The sequence below is a fragment of the Amblyomma americanum genome, chromosome 4 (assembly GCF_052857255.1).
Source record: "Amblyomma americanum isolate KBUSLIRL-KWMA chromosome 4, ASM5285725v1, whole genome shotgun sequence".
NCBI classification, from domain to species: domain Eukaryota; kingdom Metazoa; phylum Arthropoda; class Arachnida; order Ixodida; family Ixodidae; genus Amblyomma; species Amblyomma americanum.
This window is the reverse complement of record NC_135500.1, coordinates 137,208,421-137,223,996: the sequence shown is the minus strand read 5'-3', so window position 1 is coordinate 137,223,996 and position 15,576 is coordinate 137,208,421. Positions and strand designations below refer to the sequence as shown.

The 15,576-nt window shown below is 42.2% G+C and overlaps 1 protein-coding gene across 1 annotated transcript in view; it reads right to left on the bottom strand.

Annotated features, from left to right (window-relative positions):
• The window catches only part of LOC144128417 (myotubularin-related protein 13-like), a 145,843-nt gene that overhangs the window by 43,553 nt on the left and 86,714 nt on the right, over positions 1-15,576 (bottom strand). Inside the window, 4 exon segments of the mRNA XM_077661805.1 lie at positions 2,549-2,754; positions 4,692-4,820; positions 13,092-13,316; positions 14,552-14,620. Of these exon segments, the coding sequence (XP_077517931.1) occupies positions 2,549-2,754; positions 4,692-4,820; positions 13,092-13,316; positions 14,552-14,620 (629 nt within the window).

The following is a 15,576-nucleotide window of genomic DNA, read 5'->3' as shown; positions in this document are numbered from 1 at the left end:
GCATCCTCCTTTTATATACTCTTCCCTTCTTTTCAAACCAGAACTTAGAGTAGCTTGGTTTTAAAATAACACAATTACCACAATATAATTTTTCGAGCCCCTCATGCAAATGATGGAAAAGTTTATGCATTAAAACATACTACAACATGAACACCACGAAGAACAAAACTAACAGATTCTGGTGAAGCCCACAGTGTCAATAGTCACAGCACTTAGCCTCAAGATTTCCACCCACATCCTAACAAAGTTATGGCCCACGAGGCCATGAAAACTATTGATGTCATGACTCTCCATTAAGAGCAGTGCTTATATGCACTAAGCATGACGAAATCACACAAACACGCACGAATTCGTGTTGGACTTTTACAAAGTAAAGACGATGCAGCCAGACAGTTATACATGTTGCAAGCCACTGCAACAAGCCTCGCATTTCAAATGCACAAACAATGGCACATTAGAAGTCAAAATAGATGCAGAAAGAAGGTATAAAAGGTACAACAACCCACCTGAAGGAATTAACTGACCCCATCTTTATCAATAGGCTCTATGCCTACACCTTTTAGCATCGAAAATGTATCAAAAGGCTGTTCACTTTGTTGCCCCGGACTCCCCGCCCATCCCCTGTTTGATTAGCCAGGACAGCTCTGCCCAACGGTGTGACCGTTTTTTTACCAATGGCTAGTTGCCCTAGAGACTGAGGACTCTCCTTGGCTGACCTCACATTTTCGGTCGGACTAGATCAGACAGGGAACAAACGATGATGTGGTTTGTGCTACTTAGTACCATACTGAGAGAAAGTCGTAGCTAAAATGCTTCTTGCTGCGCACAATTCCCTTCCAAATACAATCCTATTGCAATGGCAAGTTATTAAAGAAACTTTTATATCGTTCAAGGCTACTTTGGCACACATTATGTCACTGCAGCAGTCCCAAGCTGTCTGAAGATAGTTCACAATTTGGAAAATCGAATAGTCAAGCAGTGACCTTTCGATGGATTTTGCTGGTGGCAGATTTCCGTCCCAAATGGTTTTTGCCGAATGAGAACGGTGCCAATGTTCTGTTTGAAATTTCATGCTCTACCAAAGATGCATGCTCATGGGGAGGTGCTGTCACCATCTAGGACTTGCAAGAAGCGTGGGTAAATTGCTTATGATACAGTCTTGCAGAGAAAAAGAGAACCGACTTTGAGCTTCAATGTGCAACGCGATTTACGTTCACCTTGCTCTCTAAGTTTACAGAGTTTACGAATGTTAATTTATATTTTAAATAATGAAACTCTCCTTCTTTTAGTTTTTGCTGATGCTCAAACAGATATTTTTGCTCTCAGAGTTCACTGAGTTTCGAGTTGTTCAGATGCATGGTAACACGGCATTACGGCAGCATGCGAAGTCTTGTCGCTTGACACTGACAGCGATGGCTCTACCGACTTTTTGCATTTCTAAGTGATCGTGTAGCCAAAACACTGTCCATAATTTTTTTCCTATTTTTTTTCCTGTCTCTACTCAGTTTGTTTACCCAAAATCTGCAATAAAGTAATTTGACCATCTGGGAAACTTTTTTTCGAGAGAATTCAACCATCAAAGGGTTAATTTACTTAAACTTACCTAAACAACACTGACATAATTTGGCTAGCAGATAGCATAGGCTCTTATTTTATTCAATAATAAAACAATACTGACTGCAGATTACACCAAAAGAATAAAGGAATATTGACCTTAGTTGAGAGAAAACTGACGCCAACCAATAATCTTAACTTTACCCAACGTTTCGGGACCAACTCGGTCCCCTTCTTCAGGGGTGGACTATAAAGTGTGCAGCAGCAGTGGGTTGCTGCCTTCGCCCTCCCTTTGTTAGCACGTGGTGCAGTCCACTAACGTACGCGGAGGGGAGCGTTCCTGCAGTCCTATTCATCGCTCCTTTGTGAGCCGGATGTGCCATGACTCCACATGTCGCCTGTTGAACAGGTTTGGCTCCACGGCCAAGACGCTCACCTCCCCGAAGGCTATCCGGTGGTCGGCGCGCTCGCAGTGTTCAGCGAGGGGGTTGGATTCTGAATTCATTAGCCGGGTGTCATTTTTGCGCTGCCTTATTCTTTGGTGGAGGTTTTTTGTTTCACCGACGTATGAAGCCGGGCACTCTGAGCATAGGATTTTGTAGACGACACCCCGGCTGTTTTTCTCTGGGGACGCGGTCTTTCGATGGAGGCGATGAATAGGACTCCAGGAACGCTCTCCTCCGCGTACGTTAGTGGACCTGCACCACGTGCTAACAAAGAGAGAGCAAATGCAGCAACCCACTGCTGCTGCTGCTGCTGGCACACTTTAAGTCACCCCTGAAGAAGGGACCGAGTTGGTCCTGAAACGTTGGGTAAAGTTAAAAATATTGGTTGGCGTCAGTTTTCTCTCAACTATCCCAAGAACCCAAACAGACGGACTTCCATCGAAGATGTTTTCGTGCAAATTGACCTTAGTGTATTACTAAGCACTTTTATCATCAATGCCTTCACTCCTATGCTACCAAGAGAGAGCACAGAGCAAGCGACTCCTGACCTGTTGGTGATAATGCTGTTGGAGTTGGAGCGTCCATCAGCAGCAACATCTGCAGGGGCAGCACGGCGGGAGGCGTCAAGTGGGACCCGCAGGGCAGCCATGCGGTTGGCGTAATGGATGGCCTGGCTGTACACCGTGGACTCCTCTCGGCTCGAAAGCTCTTCCATCTCCTCCTTGCTCAGCTGCCCACTTTGCTGGAGGCGCATCTGAAGGACGAGGGAAACCCTACATGCAGCATCACACCTGTGCACCTCAAACAAGGAGTGAGGATCAACACACTGAGAGAAGTCACATGCACCAACAGCAACAGGTAGCACAGAACACAGGCTTCATGTGCTTCACTTTGCTGTAAAACCAACGGAAAAACAGATCATATGAAATGCCTTCGAGCATGGGAATGGTTGCCGTCCTAGCCACCCCATGCAAGCAGCATGTGACTACCTCCAAGCTACCAAATTGACTAAAGAGTGGTGCAGTAGTGTTTTCCCCACAATGTATCCTCCTTTCTCCACGCTCAATTTTTTTTATAGCACAAACTCACCCTTTGACATAAATTAAAGGAAAAGGTACAGGCTCATATAAAAGAAGCACTGTGGATTTGCATAGTGCATTTCTTCAACTTCCTTCATCTGAAAAAAGGGTGCCAATGCGGTTTTTCCATATTAACTTCTTGCTTGGGGACGGCGGTCAGCTTCCCTCCCCCCGGCCTCCCCTCAAAGGAGGGGATGAAGCTTTGAAATCCCAAAAAAATGGTCAAGAAATTAATTTTTGGAAAATTGTTATAATCGATTGTACGCCTCGTTTTTTTATGCGGCCCCGGTGTATCACTGCTGAAATCTACTGGAAACTGCACAAAAAAATTGTTTTGTGAACTGCGCAGGCTCTGCATTGTGGGGAAACACTCGATTAATGGGTTTTTCTCCATTATAATTTTCAGCCTAGATCCACACCTTGCGGAGCCAAATTGTTCACGACTGTTTTATCTATTTTGACCGCATTTGTTTCTGTGCACTCCTAGGACCATACAGCAGGTAAAGGCATTCTTTGTTTCTCAAATTTGTGAATTTTAAATTTCCGGCGTGAAATTTTCTTCTCACTCTAGATTTATAAATGGAAACTGTATTGCAAAAGCTCGAAAACTAAAATTTTTTCTTTGCAAAAAAATATTTTTAAGAATGTCTTGACCTGTAGCATTCCAGTAGGAATTCAGTGTATGTTAAACCAGCCTTCAGCCACATTTTATTAAATTGCAGTCTTTTAACAAGATTTGGAGAAAAATATATATCAGAAAACAATTTTCTGAAAATATAACAAGAAATTTTGCGAAAGTAGTCCAAAAATTATTTTCATGCTAAAAAATTCATGAAAATATATCAGGAAATATAAAAAAAATTCAAAACGCTGCATTCCCCCTTTAAAGAGACACCGATGATAAATTGAAGTTTGCCTGTATCCACAAACTACAGTATTCTAACAATAAATAGACAATTCTCAATGAAAATAGAGCTTTTATAAGCTAGAAAATTTAAAAAATTAAATACAAGTGTCACCACCACCAGTCGATTTCGCAATAAAATGTACGCATTGACACAATTTTTTTGGCTCAGATCTCACAGGATATGCTTCATCACCATTCACTTCAATATTGTGGCAACTGGTTTTCCGTAAGGACATCACAAGTTTCAATCGACTGATGGGAAGACTTTCTTAATCCAATTTTCTCACCGGTTAAATGCACCTTTTGCAGCCGGACAAACGTAAACATAAAAGTTCGTATTCCTGCTTCCGAATTGGCAACTTCAAGATCCTACAACTCAATATTTATGACATGCAGGATGACAATCTTATCCTTATTACATTCCTTGATGTCAGGAGAAACCAATGGCATGCACTGTGGCAAGTTCCTTGTGGCAAAATTTCTTAAAAGCTCTCGAACAACAAACCTGCATAACAAATTAAACAAGTGCATAAGGACTTGTTTTACATTAAATAAATGACATAACTTGAATCAGCACATAGAACTTCATGTTCCTGGAAACATTCACAATTGTAACTTCATTAATGAAATTTTTTTCCTGTCCCCCCTCCCCCATTAATCCACTCCTGTTTGGATAGACACAGAACACAGCAAGGACACACCAACCTGTTCTGCAGCAATCTCCAATGCACTCGGCTCGGGTGGCTTTATTAGTGTGGCTGAGCGGCGACTTGATGAGTCAAGATTGTTCCTTGAGTTGTCTTGCCTCAACCAGCTTGATGGGTAGTCTTTGTTCTGTGGGCGATGGATTGACAAAGCAAACAATCAGATGCTTTCAAAGAGTGTTCGTTTAATCACCCAAAAGGTGAAGCTAAGATTTACTTCACAATCTGCGAGACAAACTGGCAAAGAAAGAAGAGATCTCCGCAAAAAAACTAAGTAGCATTCATACATGTGACACGCAGGCAAGTGCCAGGGCAACGGTGTGAGAAATAAAGCTAGCCTTGCGAAAACCGTGAACCTTTCCTGACCAAAAAAAGCACCAGCCCTATGGAGATATAGAGCAGGGAGGCAAAAAGTAAACTACCATGAACGCCGACTGAGAGAAAATTCTCTTGGTTTAAGACTGCATGTCAAATTTTGAAGAAAGACTAAATATTCCCCTTTTCTTTTTAAATATCAGTGTTGTGCACAAACCTGAACCATCAACAAATGAATATATACTCCCTATTGCGTTTCCGTAAATAAGGATCTCAAAGTGGTACCCTCAGTATTGTCATCGCACTGTTGCACCACCTTCAACTGAGACATAGAGCTACCCTATTTCATGCACCAGCAGTGTGTATGCTACAACTTCAAAGTGTTCACATACTACTGTTAGACACCCAAATTTTTCTTCCTTTAAGGGGGGAACCTGGTCTTGAAAACAAAACTCAAAACTTTATTAAAGTAGTCATAATTATTAAATCTTCACGGAACATGCATTCTTGCACGCTGATTCTAAATATGTCATTTAATTTCATGTAAAACAATTTCTTGAGCACTTATGTAATTTTTATGCAAGTATTTTGCGAAGAGCTTTGAAGAAGATATGCTGTGCGAAACTCGCTGAAATGTATGCCACTGGATTCTCTTGATACCAAGGAATGATATAAGGGTAAAATTATCATCCTGGCTATCATAAAACTTGAGTAATAGTGTGATGAAGCGGCCACTTCAGAAATGGGAATACACACTTTCCTTCGCATTTCTGAAGCAACAACTTCCAAACCCAATAACTTAAGCTCTATAATAGGCAGAAAGATAATTTTACCCTTATTGCATTCCTTGGTATCAACAGAACCCAATGGCATACATATCAGCAAGTTTCCCACAGCAGATTTTTTTTAAAGCTCTTCACAAAATACATGCATAAAAATGACATAAGTGATCAAGGGCTTGCTTTACATGAAATTAAATGACATATAGAAGTACGGAAAGCTGAGCAAGTTGGTTACTGTTATCCATGGTAAAACAGCGCGGAAAAAACACGAGGACAGCGCTCGTGTCGTCGTGTTTGTTCCGTCGTGTTTTTTCCGCACTGTTTTACCATGGATGACATATTTAGAATCGGCACGTGAAAATACATGTTCCCTGAAGATTCCTTACCTGTGACTTCATTACTAAAAATTTTTTTTTTTCAAGACCAGGCTCCCCCCAGCAGCCTTAAATTTTTCTAAACGCCTTATGCATATACCTGGCCCAAGTAAATACTACCCTATACACTACAAGATAACATGCACTGCCATCTAGATAAATAATATTACAGCCAAGGACAACACTACAATGCAGTCAACAGCAATTTCAAAATGTAAAGTCACAACCAAGAAAACGCTTTCTGCAAGAGCACGCAATGCAAGTGGCCGGTGGATGTTACTTGAGAACAACCATTTTAAGGCACACAGTGCCAGTGCCACCAAAAGACCAATAAAATGTGTTGCAAGAAAATGACAGGCCACGCTACCACAACCGGAGACTTGTTCCAGGTGTTCCTGGGACTGACTCCATTTGCATGCTGTCTAAGTTCACATGCATTTTCCCAAGCCGATAGAAAGAAACTCATCCACGTGCCAGGGGAGGAAGGACAAAGTACAATCTTCACCACAAAGGCATCTGACACACAAGTGTTTGGACAAAGCGTTCAGAACATGGCTGTTAGTAGTTTACACTCATTGTTCAACATTTTAATGCACAATAGTGAACACAGTTAGCAGGAGCTGTGTTGACAGCACCCTTTGCCATACGTTGTATGCACAGAACTGTTAGCAATATTTTCAGCGTTGCCTGAAACATATAAACCATCAAGTTTCAAACAACACAAAGTGTGCAGTCTTTCCAATGACTTTACACAAAAACTGGAGGGCAAATATTAGTAATAAATAAATGAAAAAAAAAAGCATTCCCAAATTATGCCTGCATTTTCACAAAAATGAGGATACTGATGAGTAACCAGCCGAAAAACTACGAGGCATTACAACTGAAAAATTACTTTCGGATGAAAGTCTGGAAGAAATCTGGTAATCTTGCAATCAAAAATAAGCTTACAAGCTTTATGCTTAGTACCGTTACCCTTCCAACTTAGTTTTAAATGGGCTTCTCATTATGCAGATTAAAATTTCTGCAAGATGCTTCAAGAACATGCCAACGAATTTGAAAAATGCAAAAAAAGAAGCTTTCACCTTAGCCGCATACAGGAAAATAAGGCTTCATGTTTTCAACCCATAAATGCTACATGTAGCCCTATTGAATAACAAATGCATATATACTCCACTCTAAAAGCAGAAACCATTGCTCAAAGACCAGACCACTAGCACTGAAAATCTTGCAAAAACACTTTGAACTCCCACGGCCAAATGTACTGTCGCAACTCAACACATGCTACTCCTCTTGTCGCTTCAAAACTATGTAGAAATAAGGCGATTTTGTAAAGTTTCACCATACGTTTTTTTCACGATAAGGCACCAAAAGTAAATGGCAGACAGAAAAGAACACACGTCATACACAGAACATTCGAGACTCACATGTGTGTCTCGTGTGTTGTTCTTTGTCTGCTGTTTACTTCAAGTGCCTTATCGTAAAAAATGTCAAACCAACTCGCCCAACAGTACATGTCAAGCAATTTCCCCAAATGCCCCTGACTGATAGACAAAAAAATATGGGGACACTTAAGTCATCTTAAGAGTGGAATGTGATAGCATTAGATTTCACATTTGCTGCAGTTCCAATTGCAACTTTTGTCTGTGTTTGCGTCAGTTTCTTTGCAATTTTCACTCCAACTGTCATATTCAGCCTACTAGCTGCAGTAGCAGGTATATGCTATGCTATGACGGTGCCGACGTTTGCATATATCACATCTTTTTCAAATTTTAATGCAAGAGCGTTATTACACCCATGTCAGAAAAAATTGTCCAGAGTTGGCATTGGCGACCGTTTGAAGCCTCGCAGCCGGAGCGAGCGGTCGAAGCAACGGGCCGCTCCGGCAATCTAGGTGGGCCACCTGGGTCACCTTTTGGGGTCATCACAACTTGTCCACTGGATTGTAAGCAAAGTGACCACCGTGGCAGGTGGCAATTAAATTAATGATTGGTTGGTAGAGGTAGCTTGGGAACAACAACCTGGGTCTCACAAGCTCCAGCGGTGGCAGCACTTGCCATTTCAGGGCAGTGGCGCATTGCTTAACCACTGCACACCACTGTGTCAGGAGTGGTACAAGGCCTCCCAGCAATCTATGATGTAAAGTCAAGTACTGTCAATTCCGCATATATGGGCATTAACCCATTAAAGCTACCACGTCATACCTTAAGAAGGAGCTTGAATGTCCCCTCCATTTTTTTTTTATTTCGATTTTCTATCTAGGTTGCTGCCTAGAAACTAGGTTGCTCACAACCCGGCGGGCAGGTTGTCACGACGTCACAAGGCCACATGGCCTTTTTGACCAATCATTAAATTGCCAACTGCCACAGAGGGCAGGTTGCTCACAGTCCGGTAGCCAGGTTGCCAGCTGCCATGGTGAGCAGGTTGTGATGACATCACAAGGTCGTGTGACCTCTCCCAACCAATCAGCAAAATTCGTCTAGGTCATCCAGGGACAACTCAAGCTATCGCATTTAAGGAAAGGTAATGGCACACATAACAACCCACACAACAACAAAAAAAAAGAATACACTTTCTGGCTTTGTTTTGTGTTCCAACCATACAACTCATCACCTTTCCTTTCAAAAGACAGCTACAAGCTGCATGAGGACTACGATAAGAACTACTGTGCCCTGGAAAGCCTTTCATTCCAGTGCTGAGAGAGCTTCACCCATGATGCGCTCTAGATGACTAGACCTACACTAGCATGAAACTGCCGTGAAAAACAGCCACAGCCTGCACAGTAAAAAGAAAAGATACGAAAGCAATTTTCGACAGCTAGTAAAATACAGAGAACAGCCAAAGGTGCATCCTGAAAGCCACATATCAGCTGGCCCTTCATAATGCTGCTTAATATTATATTCTGTTCACTACACCACATGGGCTGCACATGTACACACTGTTCACCATGACCACCTAGTGCTGCCCATGGCATGAATCAGGTAATCACCATTAATTCAAACTTCCAGTATGCTCTAACCGAATCTTCAGTCCTGTCAACATCAAGTGTACTATCAAAAGGGCTCCCATAATTCAAACTCCGTGCAATTCAAACAAGTTTTCTGTCCTCAATGAAATCAAATTATCAAAAGCTGACCGTAATTGAATTTTACGTTTCGAAAATAAACCCTTGTGTCAAAATTTTTCACTAACTGAACTCGCCTGTCTCTTTACCTGCATCATACCATGGTGACCATTAGAACTCTGCATGCTCCACAAGACACTGTTTCGTACAAGTTATTCAGGCCTTTCCTCTAGTGTTGACAGTGTTTAATGAGTTAGTCCATTAACAGATATATGAAATTACAATTAGCCTGGCTTCACTTTGTATGCACTTTGGCATGCTGAGCAATTTACCTTCTGCTTAAGTTGGCTCTTAAAAAAAACAAGTGATGACCTCTTTATGGCCCCATCTTACTCATAAGGAGCAACAATTTGCAGAAAATACGGCTACAGGACACTGCAAGCAAAGCCCTCACGGCTGATGAAAATAAAATCCATGGCCAGATGGCATAAGCAAGCTTCATTTCTTCTTTCCTGAGAACATTTTTGTACAAACGACAAATAGCAGCGCAATACTCTTCACCCAGGCTGGAGATGGACAACAACTGGAATGTCATGTCACTTATGCAATGTAGCAAAAAAATACCAAGCAAAGCCTCTGTTAAACACACCACAAGGGGTTAAAAGAAGTAGTACACATGCCAATCAGCAGTTGCTAATGCTAGTAATAAATGCTGTTAGAACTGCTCACATAGGCCAAGTGCTAAGGGACTATAATGAAAAATCGTAGGCAGCATACTGTTAGCACGTGACATGCGTGGGTGGAAGGAAATGCTGAAGATGGTAGTATGCCACAATTCGGAGGAAGAAGGTGAGAAGAAGGGAGGAAGAAGGTGAGAAGAAGGGAAAGATGGCGAGCATAGAGAAAAAGAAGGGGGGAGCCGGACGTCAACGCACAGCAGAGGCAGCGGAGCCAGTGGCAGCAGCAGCAGCAGCTGCAGCGACGAAAGGGTAGAAACGGTAAAACCTGGGCGCCGGGGCCTCTTTGCATTTCTGGAGGTGCTTCAGGTACCTCTGCATGGGACATACCGAAACCCGACAGGTGCAGGCGGGGAGGATACTGAATGAGGGCAGCCCAAAGGAGAACTACCCCCACAAGGGTACAAAACACAAAAAAAAATGCAAAGAAAATAAAACATACTGAAAGAAAAAATACATCTCATTGCCAACAGAAGGCATAAGCATGAAATGCATTGCCGCAGGTAGCTGAGAGCAATCCAGTACGACAAAAAGAGACTTGGCACATTTAAACCCCCCGTCATCGCCACGTCACTACCGAAGCTCCAATCAATCAACATTTTCTCAAGCTTAATTCTTATCCGCAAAGAAACAGCTTTTTTTCTTTTATCAACAATAACTTCGAGCAGCAATACCTATACCCTCAGAGAACACAAATTCACCATATTTTTTTTTTTTCCATGGGCTGCAGTAAGCGCACCTAATAAAAATAGAAAGCTGGCAGCACATTTCCATATTTGTGGTATCAATGTTTCTTTAAATATAGCTCCATGTCGGACAATAACAAAGGCCTTACTTTAAACACTTAAATTTAAGGTGCAGTAAAATCACTAATATTTGCCCATCAAGAAGTGCTTCTGGTTACTACTTCCCATGCTCTTAAGATATTCAAACACACGTGCACATGCTATATACATATAATCTGATATCAAAATGAGTACTTTCCTCTCATATCGCTTTCCAAGTTAATTCAAACTAGTCTACAAGCATCTACAGAGTGTTGAGGAACAAAACTATAGCAGTAAGCTCTTCATATTAGGCCAAGAATATAGCAAGCATACCAACACGTCATGAGAACAATGGAGTGCCTTAAATTAATTCTGCTCTCCAAAGCCCGCGGAATGCTACCCGTAAGCATTTCATGCTTAGAAAGAGCAGGAAAAAGTTGGGAACACACGAAGGGAAAGGAACACCAACACAATACGATGAGGCCGTGCTTATTCAAGGCATCAATGGCAAATCGACCCCACCTGATGATGTGGTCCCCCACGACACCAAACATGTACACCCATGCAAAGCAAGCAGCTTAAGGAGCACCACCACTCATGGCCCAAATTTTACAGCAATAGCACTGATACAACAATACAACACAATGGCTCTAAAGACGGCAAGAGTGAGACACCAGTGCTGAACAGCCCTTTCAGCTCACAATGGCAAAAGAAAGAACCCTAGTAAAAACGTGAATTTTGCTATCAACAACAAAGATAAGGTTATAATTTCGCTTCGTCCCCTCAGAGTTGCAGAATTATGCCTGCTTGTTCAAAGTTCCATGTACCGTATATACTCATGTAAGGCCCACGCACTTACCTATCTGCAGTTTTGACAGGGAGCGGTCCTTACACGTAAATTTTTCCGACTACAGCAGGGCACCGATTGTGCATCCCTTTTTTATGCTGCCACATGCATTTTTATGACAAATTAGTGCAGTCCCGGTGAAATCTTCAAATACATGACGCATTGAAAGTATGAATGATAGGACGTGTGCCCGACAACTGGCGCAAATTAAGCGCATAAAGTAAAACAGGTTGGTGAATCTGTTTGCTGGCGAATGTCACGTTTTCTTAGTTAACATCAAGATCCTCCGAAGAACTGGCACTTGACGATGCCTAGACCAACAGTTCTGAGCGGCATGCCATGCATGCAACCCGTGATCATCAGTGTAAGGTGGCATTTGCCTAGCCCGCTTTTCCATGTATTTCACTTTCCATATCTAGCGGAAATCAGTTATATGTTCATTTTAATGTGAGGTTATCACGTGATGGTAAACTGGTAACACGGTTCGACCTTTTTAGTAAGCCGTGACTAGATTCAAATTTACCACTGCTGCTGCAGCTTCATGCGAAGCACACTGGGCCTAGCGACACTGGGCAAACAGCGCGCTACTACGGCGCATTGCCGCAAGGAGCACTGCTACCATGGGTAGCAGTAAATATGGTACTAAAAAGCTATTTCTTTCCACACAGCCAGTTCTCAAACTAAGGAGTTCGAGAAATGGTGAACTAAGAGTTTTTCATGAATGCTGTCACTGACCACTTACCCCTTTCCTTGCTGTAAGGAGTTACCAAAATGTTCAAGTGTTTCCAAAACTTTTCTTTTCTTCACACTTCTGTCCAACCACTAGGAGCAGGCACCACAGTCACCGCGGCTGACAACATGCATCCAAAATTCCGAAGAACGAAACCTCTGCTGGCATCTAGTTTTAAGACCCACAACAAGAAGCCAAATGATACAGCAACCTCATAGCCAGCTTAGTTTGGGATAAATGCCAGCCTACGAGAAGTTGAGTGGCGGTGCCACTTCCTTTTAATGCAGCAACTGAGAGTGTGCAAATGAATATTATCGCAATATGCAAGCCTCGAAGCAAGCACTTACAATTATTCCACGTTTGTAGACACCGCATCTCAAGACACAATTTTTCTTCTTTTTTTGCAACCCACAGCTAGACTACTGATCAGATTAAAATCTGCTGGCCTCAGAATGCACAGGTCTCAGGAATAAATGTACATAAGTTACACAAACATTTAATCTTGTCAAGCCAAAAGATTTGTAAAACATCTGCAATCCATGGAAAGCACCAAGAAAGATGAAGCCTGCCACAAGATCTGGAAACAGCAAGCCCCAGATTTACAAATTTCTCATAAAAATAACTCCCGACACACACCTAAACACCCCAGAAGGTTTCTCGGTTCAGAAAAGCTCTTGTGCGGTTAAACTTCACCGTACCAAGTTTGAACTGCATAGCACTCGAGAATGCAAGGTACGGCAATGAGGGGCTCCAACTGCTTAAGATGCACTGCTGACGCAAGCAAGTACCTCGCGGGGGCTGAGTGGGGGCGAGGTGTTCTTGTGCTGCCCTCCTCCATTGGGCAGTGCTGTTGTACTGCCGTGCTGCGGGGACGAGGTGTGGGGCAGGTACAGGGAGCGGATGTCACGCTGCACGTCCTGGTAGAAGGCAGACTCCCAAAACTGCAGCTGCCCCCAGACGGCGTGCTCTTGGATGCACGTGTATGCAAACTGCATCACGCCCGTGCACAGCTTCTGTTCACCCCACAGAGATGGGGTGGACGATGAAGAAGGAATAAAGAAAGAAAAGAGATGGATCAGAATAAACCTCTTAAGGCTCCTTGCCATGCCAAAGAAATGATACTGGCAGCAGCCATTATACTGCATACGCATGAACGACAGTCCTCGACATAGCCCTCACACAGCCCAGAACAGCGAAAAATAAGAATATCTGTATTGCTAACTTATGCATGCAGGCATTGAGCAATCTGGGCTTGCATATGCTATAAACAGTGTGAATCTATAAACTCGAGCACACCAAATTTGCAAGAAACGTGAATTTTTTTTACAAGTCCCATGTTATAAAACATTTCTCGTGAGGCCTGCCAGTAAATCTTAGTGGGCACTCTGTAAAGCAGCAGGGAGACATTACCTAATACGGTGATATACAGCAAGTGACATTTATTTGAGATACAGTGTGAGCATACAAAAAGATGACATGAAACAGGGAACTGCTTGCTGCTCTGCTGGAGAGTGAAGCACGTTCCCTAGAGACATCTACAATTCGTAGCCAAATCTGCAGCAGTGAGCTTCCAATAATCTATGCAAACATATGATGAATATGGATGCTAGACATATACTAGATTTCATTTTTAATATCCAGTGAGTTACAATATGTATAGTATTAAAAATGTTCAGTTATCAAATGTATCATTATCAATCCCACTCATGAATGAAAACCAGCTTTGCAAATGGCATCATATGTAATCAAGACCACCAAGAAAATTCCAATTACCACTTGGCATGGGGACCTAGCATAATAACAGTTCCTACAGCATGCAAGCTCTAAAGCTGGGGGCGATTTATTAATAAACAAGGTTTAATGTAGGAGGTGCAATCAAGATTCATGTGACACTACAATTTGACCCAAATGTCAACATTAATCGCATGAAACTAAATTTGCACTGCAGACCCAGATAAGCCCAAGTGCTGATGGCTTTTGGGCCTCCGTAATACAATGGATTGGAAGTTCTCTGTAAAATGGTTTGTTGAACCCCAAATGTCACTCCCAGTCTTAACTTCAACGAGAATGCAGACTTAAATTCAACCGGAATGCAAAGGTTGGTTTTCAGTACATCCTCAGGTGAGCAGGCATTTCAAAATGAAGACTTCTTCCCACTTTATTCTCTGTCACTTTATTTGGCTACACTTCCAGCTATATTAAACTTTCAAGGCTAAGAAATTCAGCAGACCACATGCCAGTGACTCACCCTGCAAAAGGCATGCGAGAGTGGAAGAATCCCCGCAGCCACGCCATGTTCGTCCAGTGCTGAATCATCCTGAACAAAGAAACAAACCAGGAGGTCAGGCTGGGTTCTGAATGCGATACCTCACACATTAGAGTGATTTAGCAGCACCCAGATATCAAGAACATACATAAGGAAGGAAGAACTCTCTTCTCCAAAGCATCGTGACAGCCGCTTGTAGCCAGTCGCACACTGGCTCCGGCGGCTCAAAACACTGCTGCTTCAAAAGATGTCGTGCATTTATGGTTCCAATTTTATACACTAATGATGCATCAAAACAAGTCCACAGGACTACATTGCTCCCACAGCAACATGTATTGTGGGAAGTTTGTACTCCATATTACAAGGTCATTGCATACACTTTAAAGGAGTACAGACAACAAATTTTTTTTGTTGCACCTTGTCTTTTTTCGAATGGTGCACAAGGCATTGATTTATATGAATTACCACCTTGGTAAATAATTTAATACTGAATTTTTTCTCTTGTGTTGTACTGGTTTTAGTTTTAACACTCAAATGGTGGTTATGACATCAAGTTTGACTTCAGGTGATGCAAAGCATAAAAGAAATATCGATAAAATTGCTGCTTTAGTGCTTAAATTCTTCAATTCAATTCTTATGCCGGCCTTCCCCAAGCCCAAGAGCAGGAATGGCAACATATGAATTAAAAGGTTTAATTTTTTTTTATGCTTAATCCACTTTAGTGGCATAGCCACCATTCGGCTGTTGAAATTGAAACATGAAAGAAGAAATTAAATTATAAATTACAGCCACCGACCAATTTTGCAGACTTGAGGGGACCCGAAAAACGATCAGAATAATCAAACTGTATAAAAAATTTGTGAACTTCAAAGAAAATCACTTTGCTGTGAAAAACAGGTTCAAAAACCACGAACTTCACTGTTCCCAGTGTTCCATTTGTAAGCGATAATATCAGATTGTATTCAAGCCAGATACAAGCTTTCATCATGTTCTCAACACCTTATACC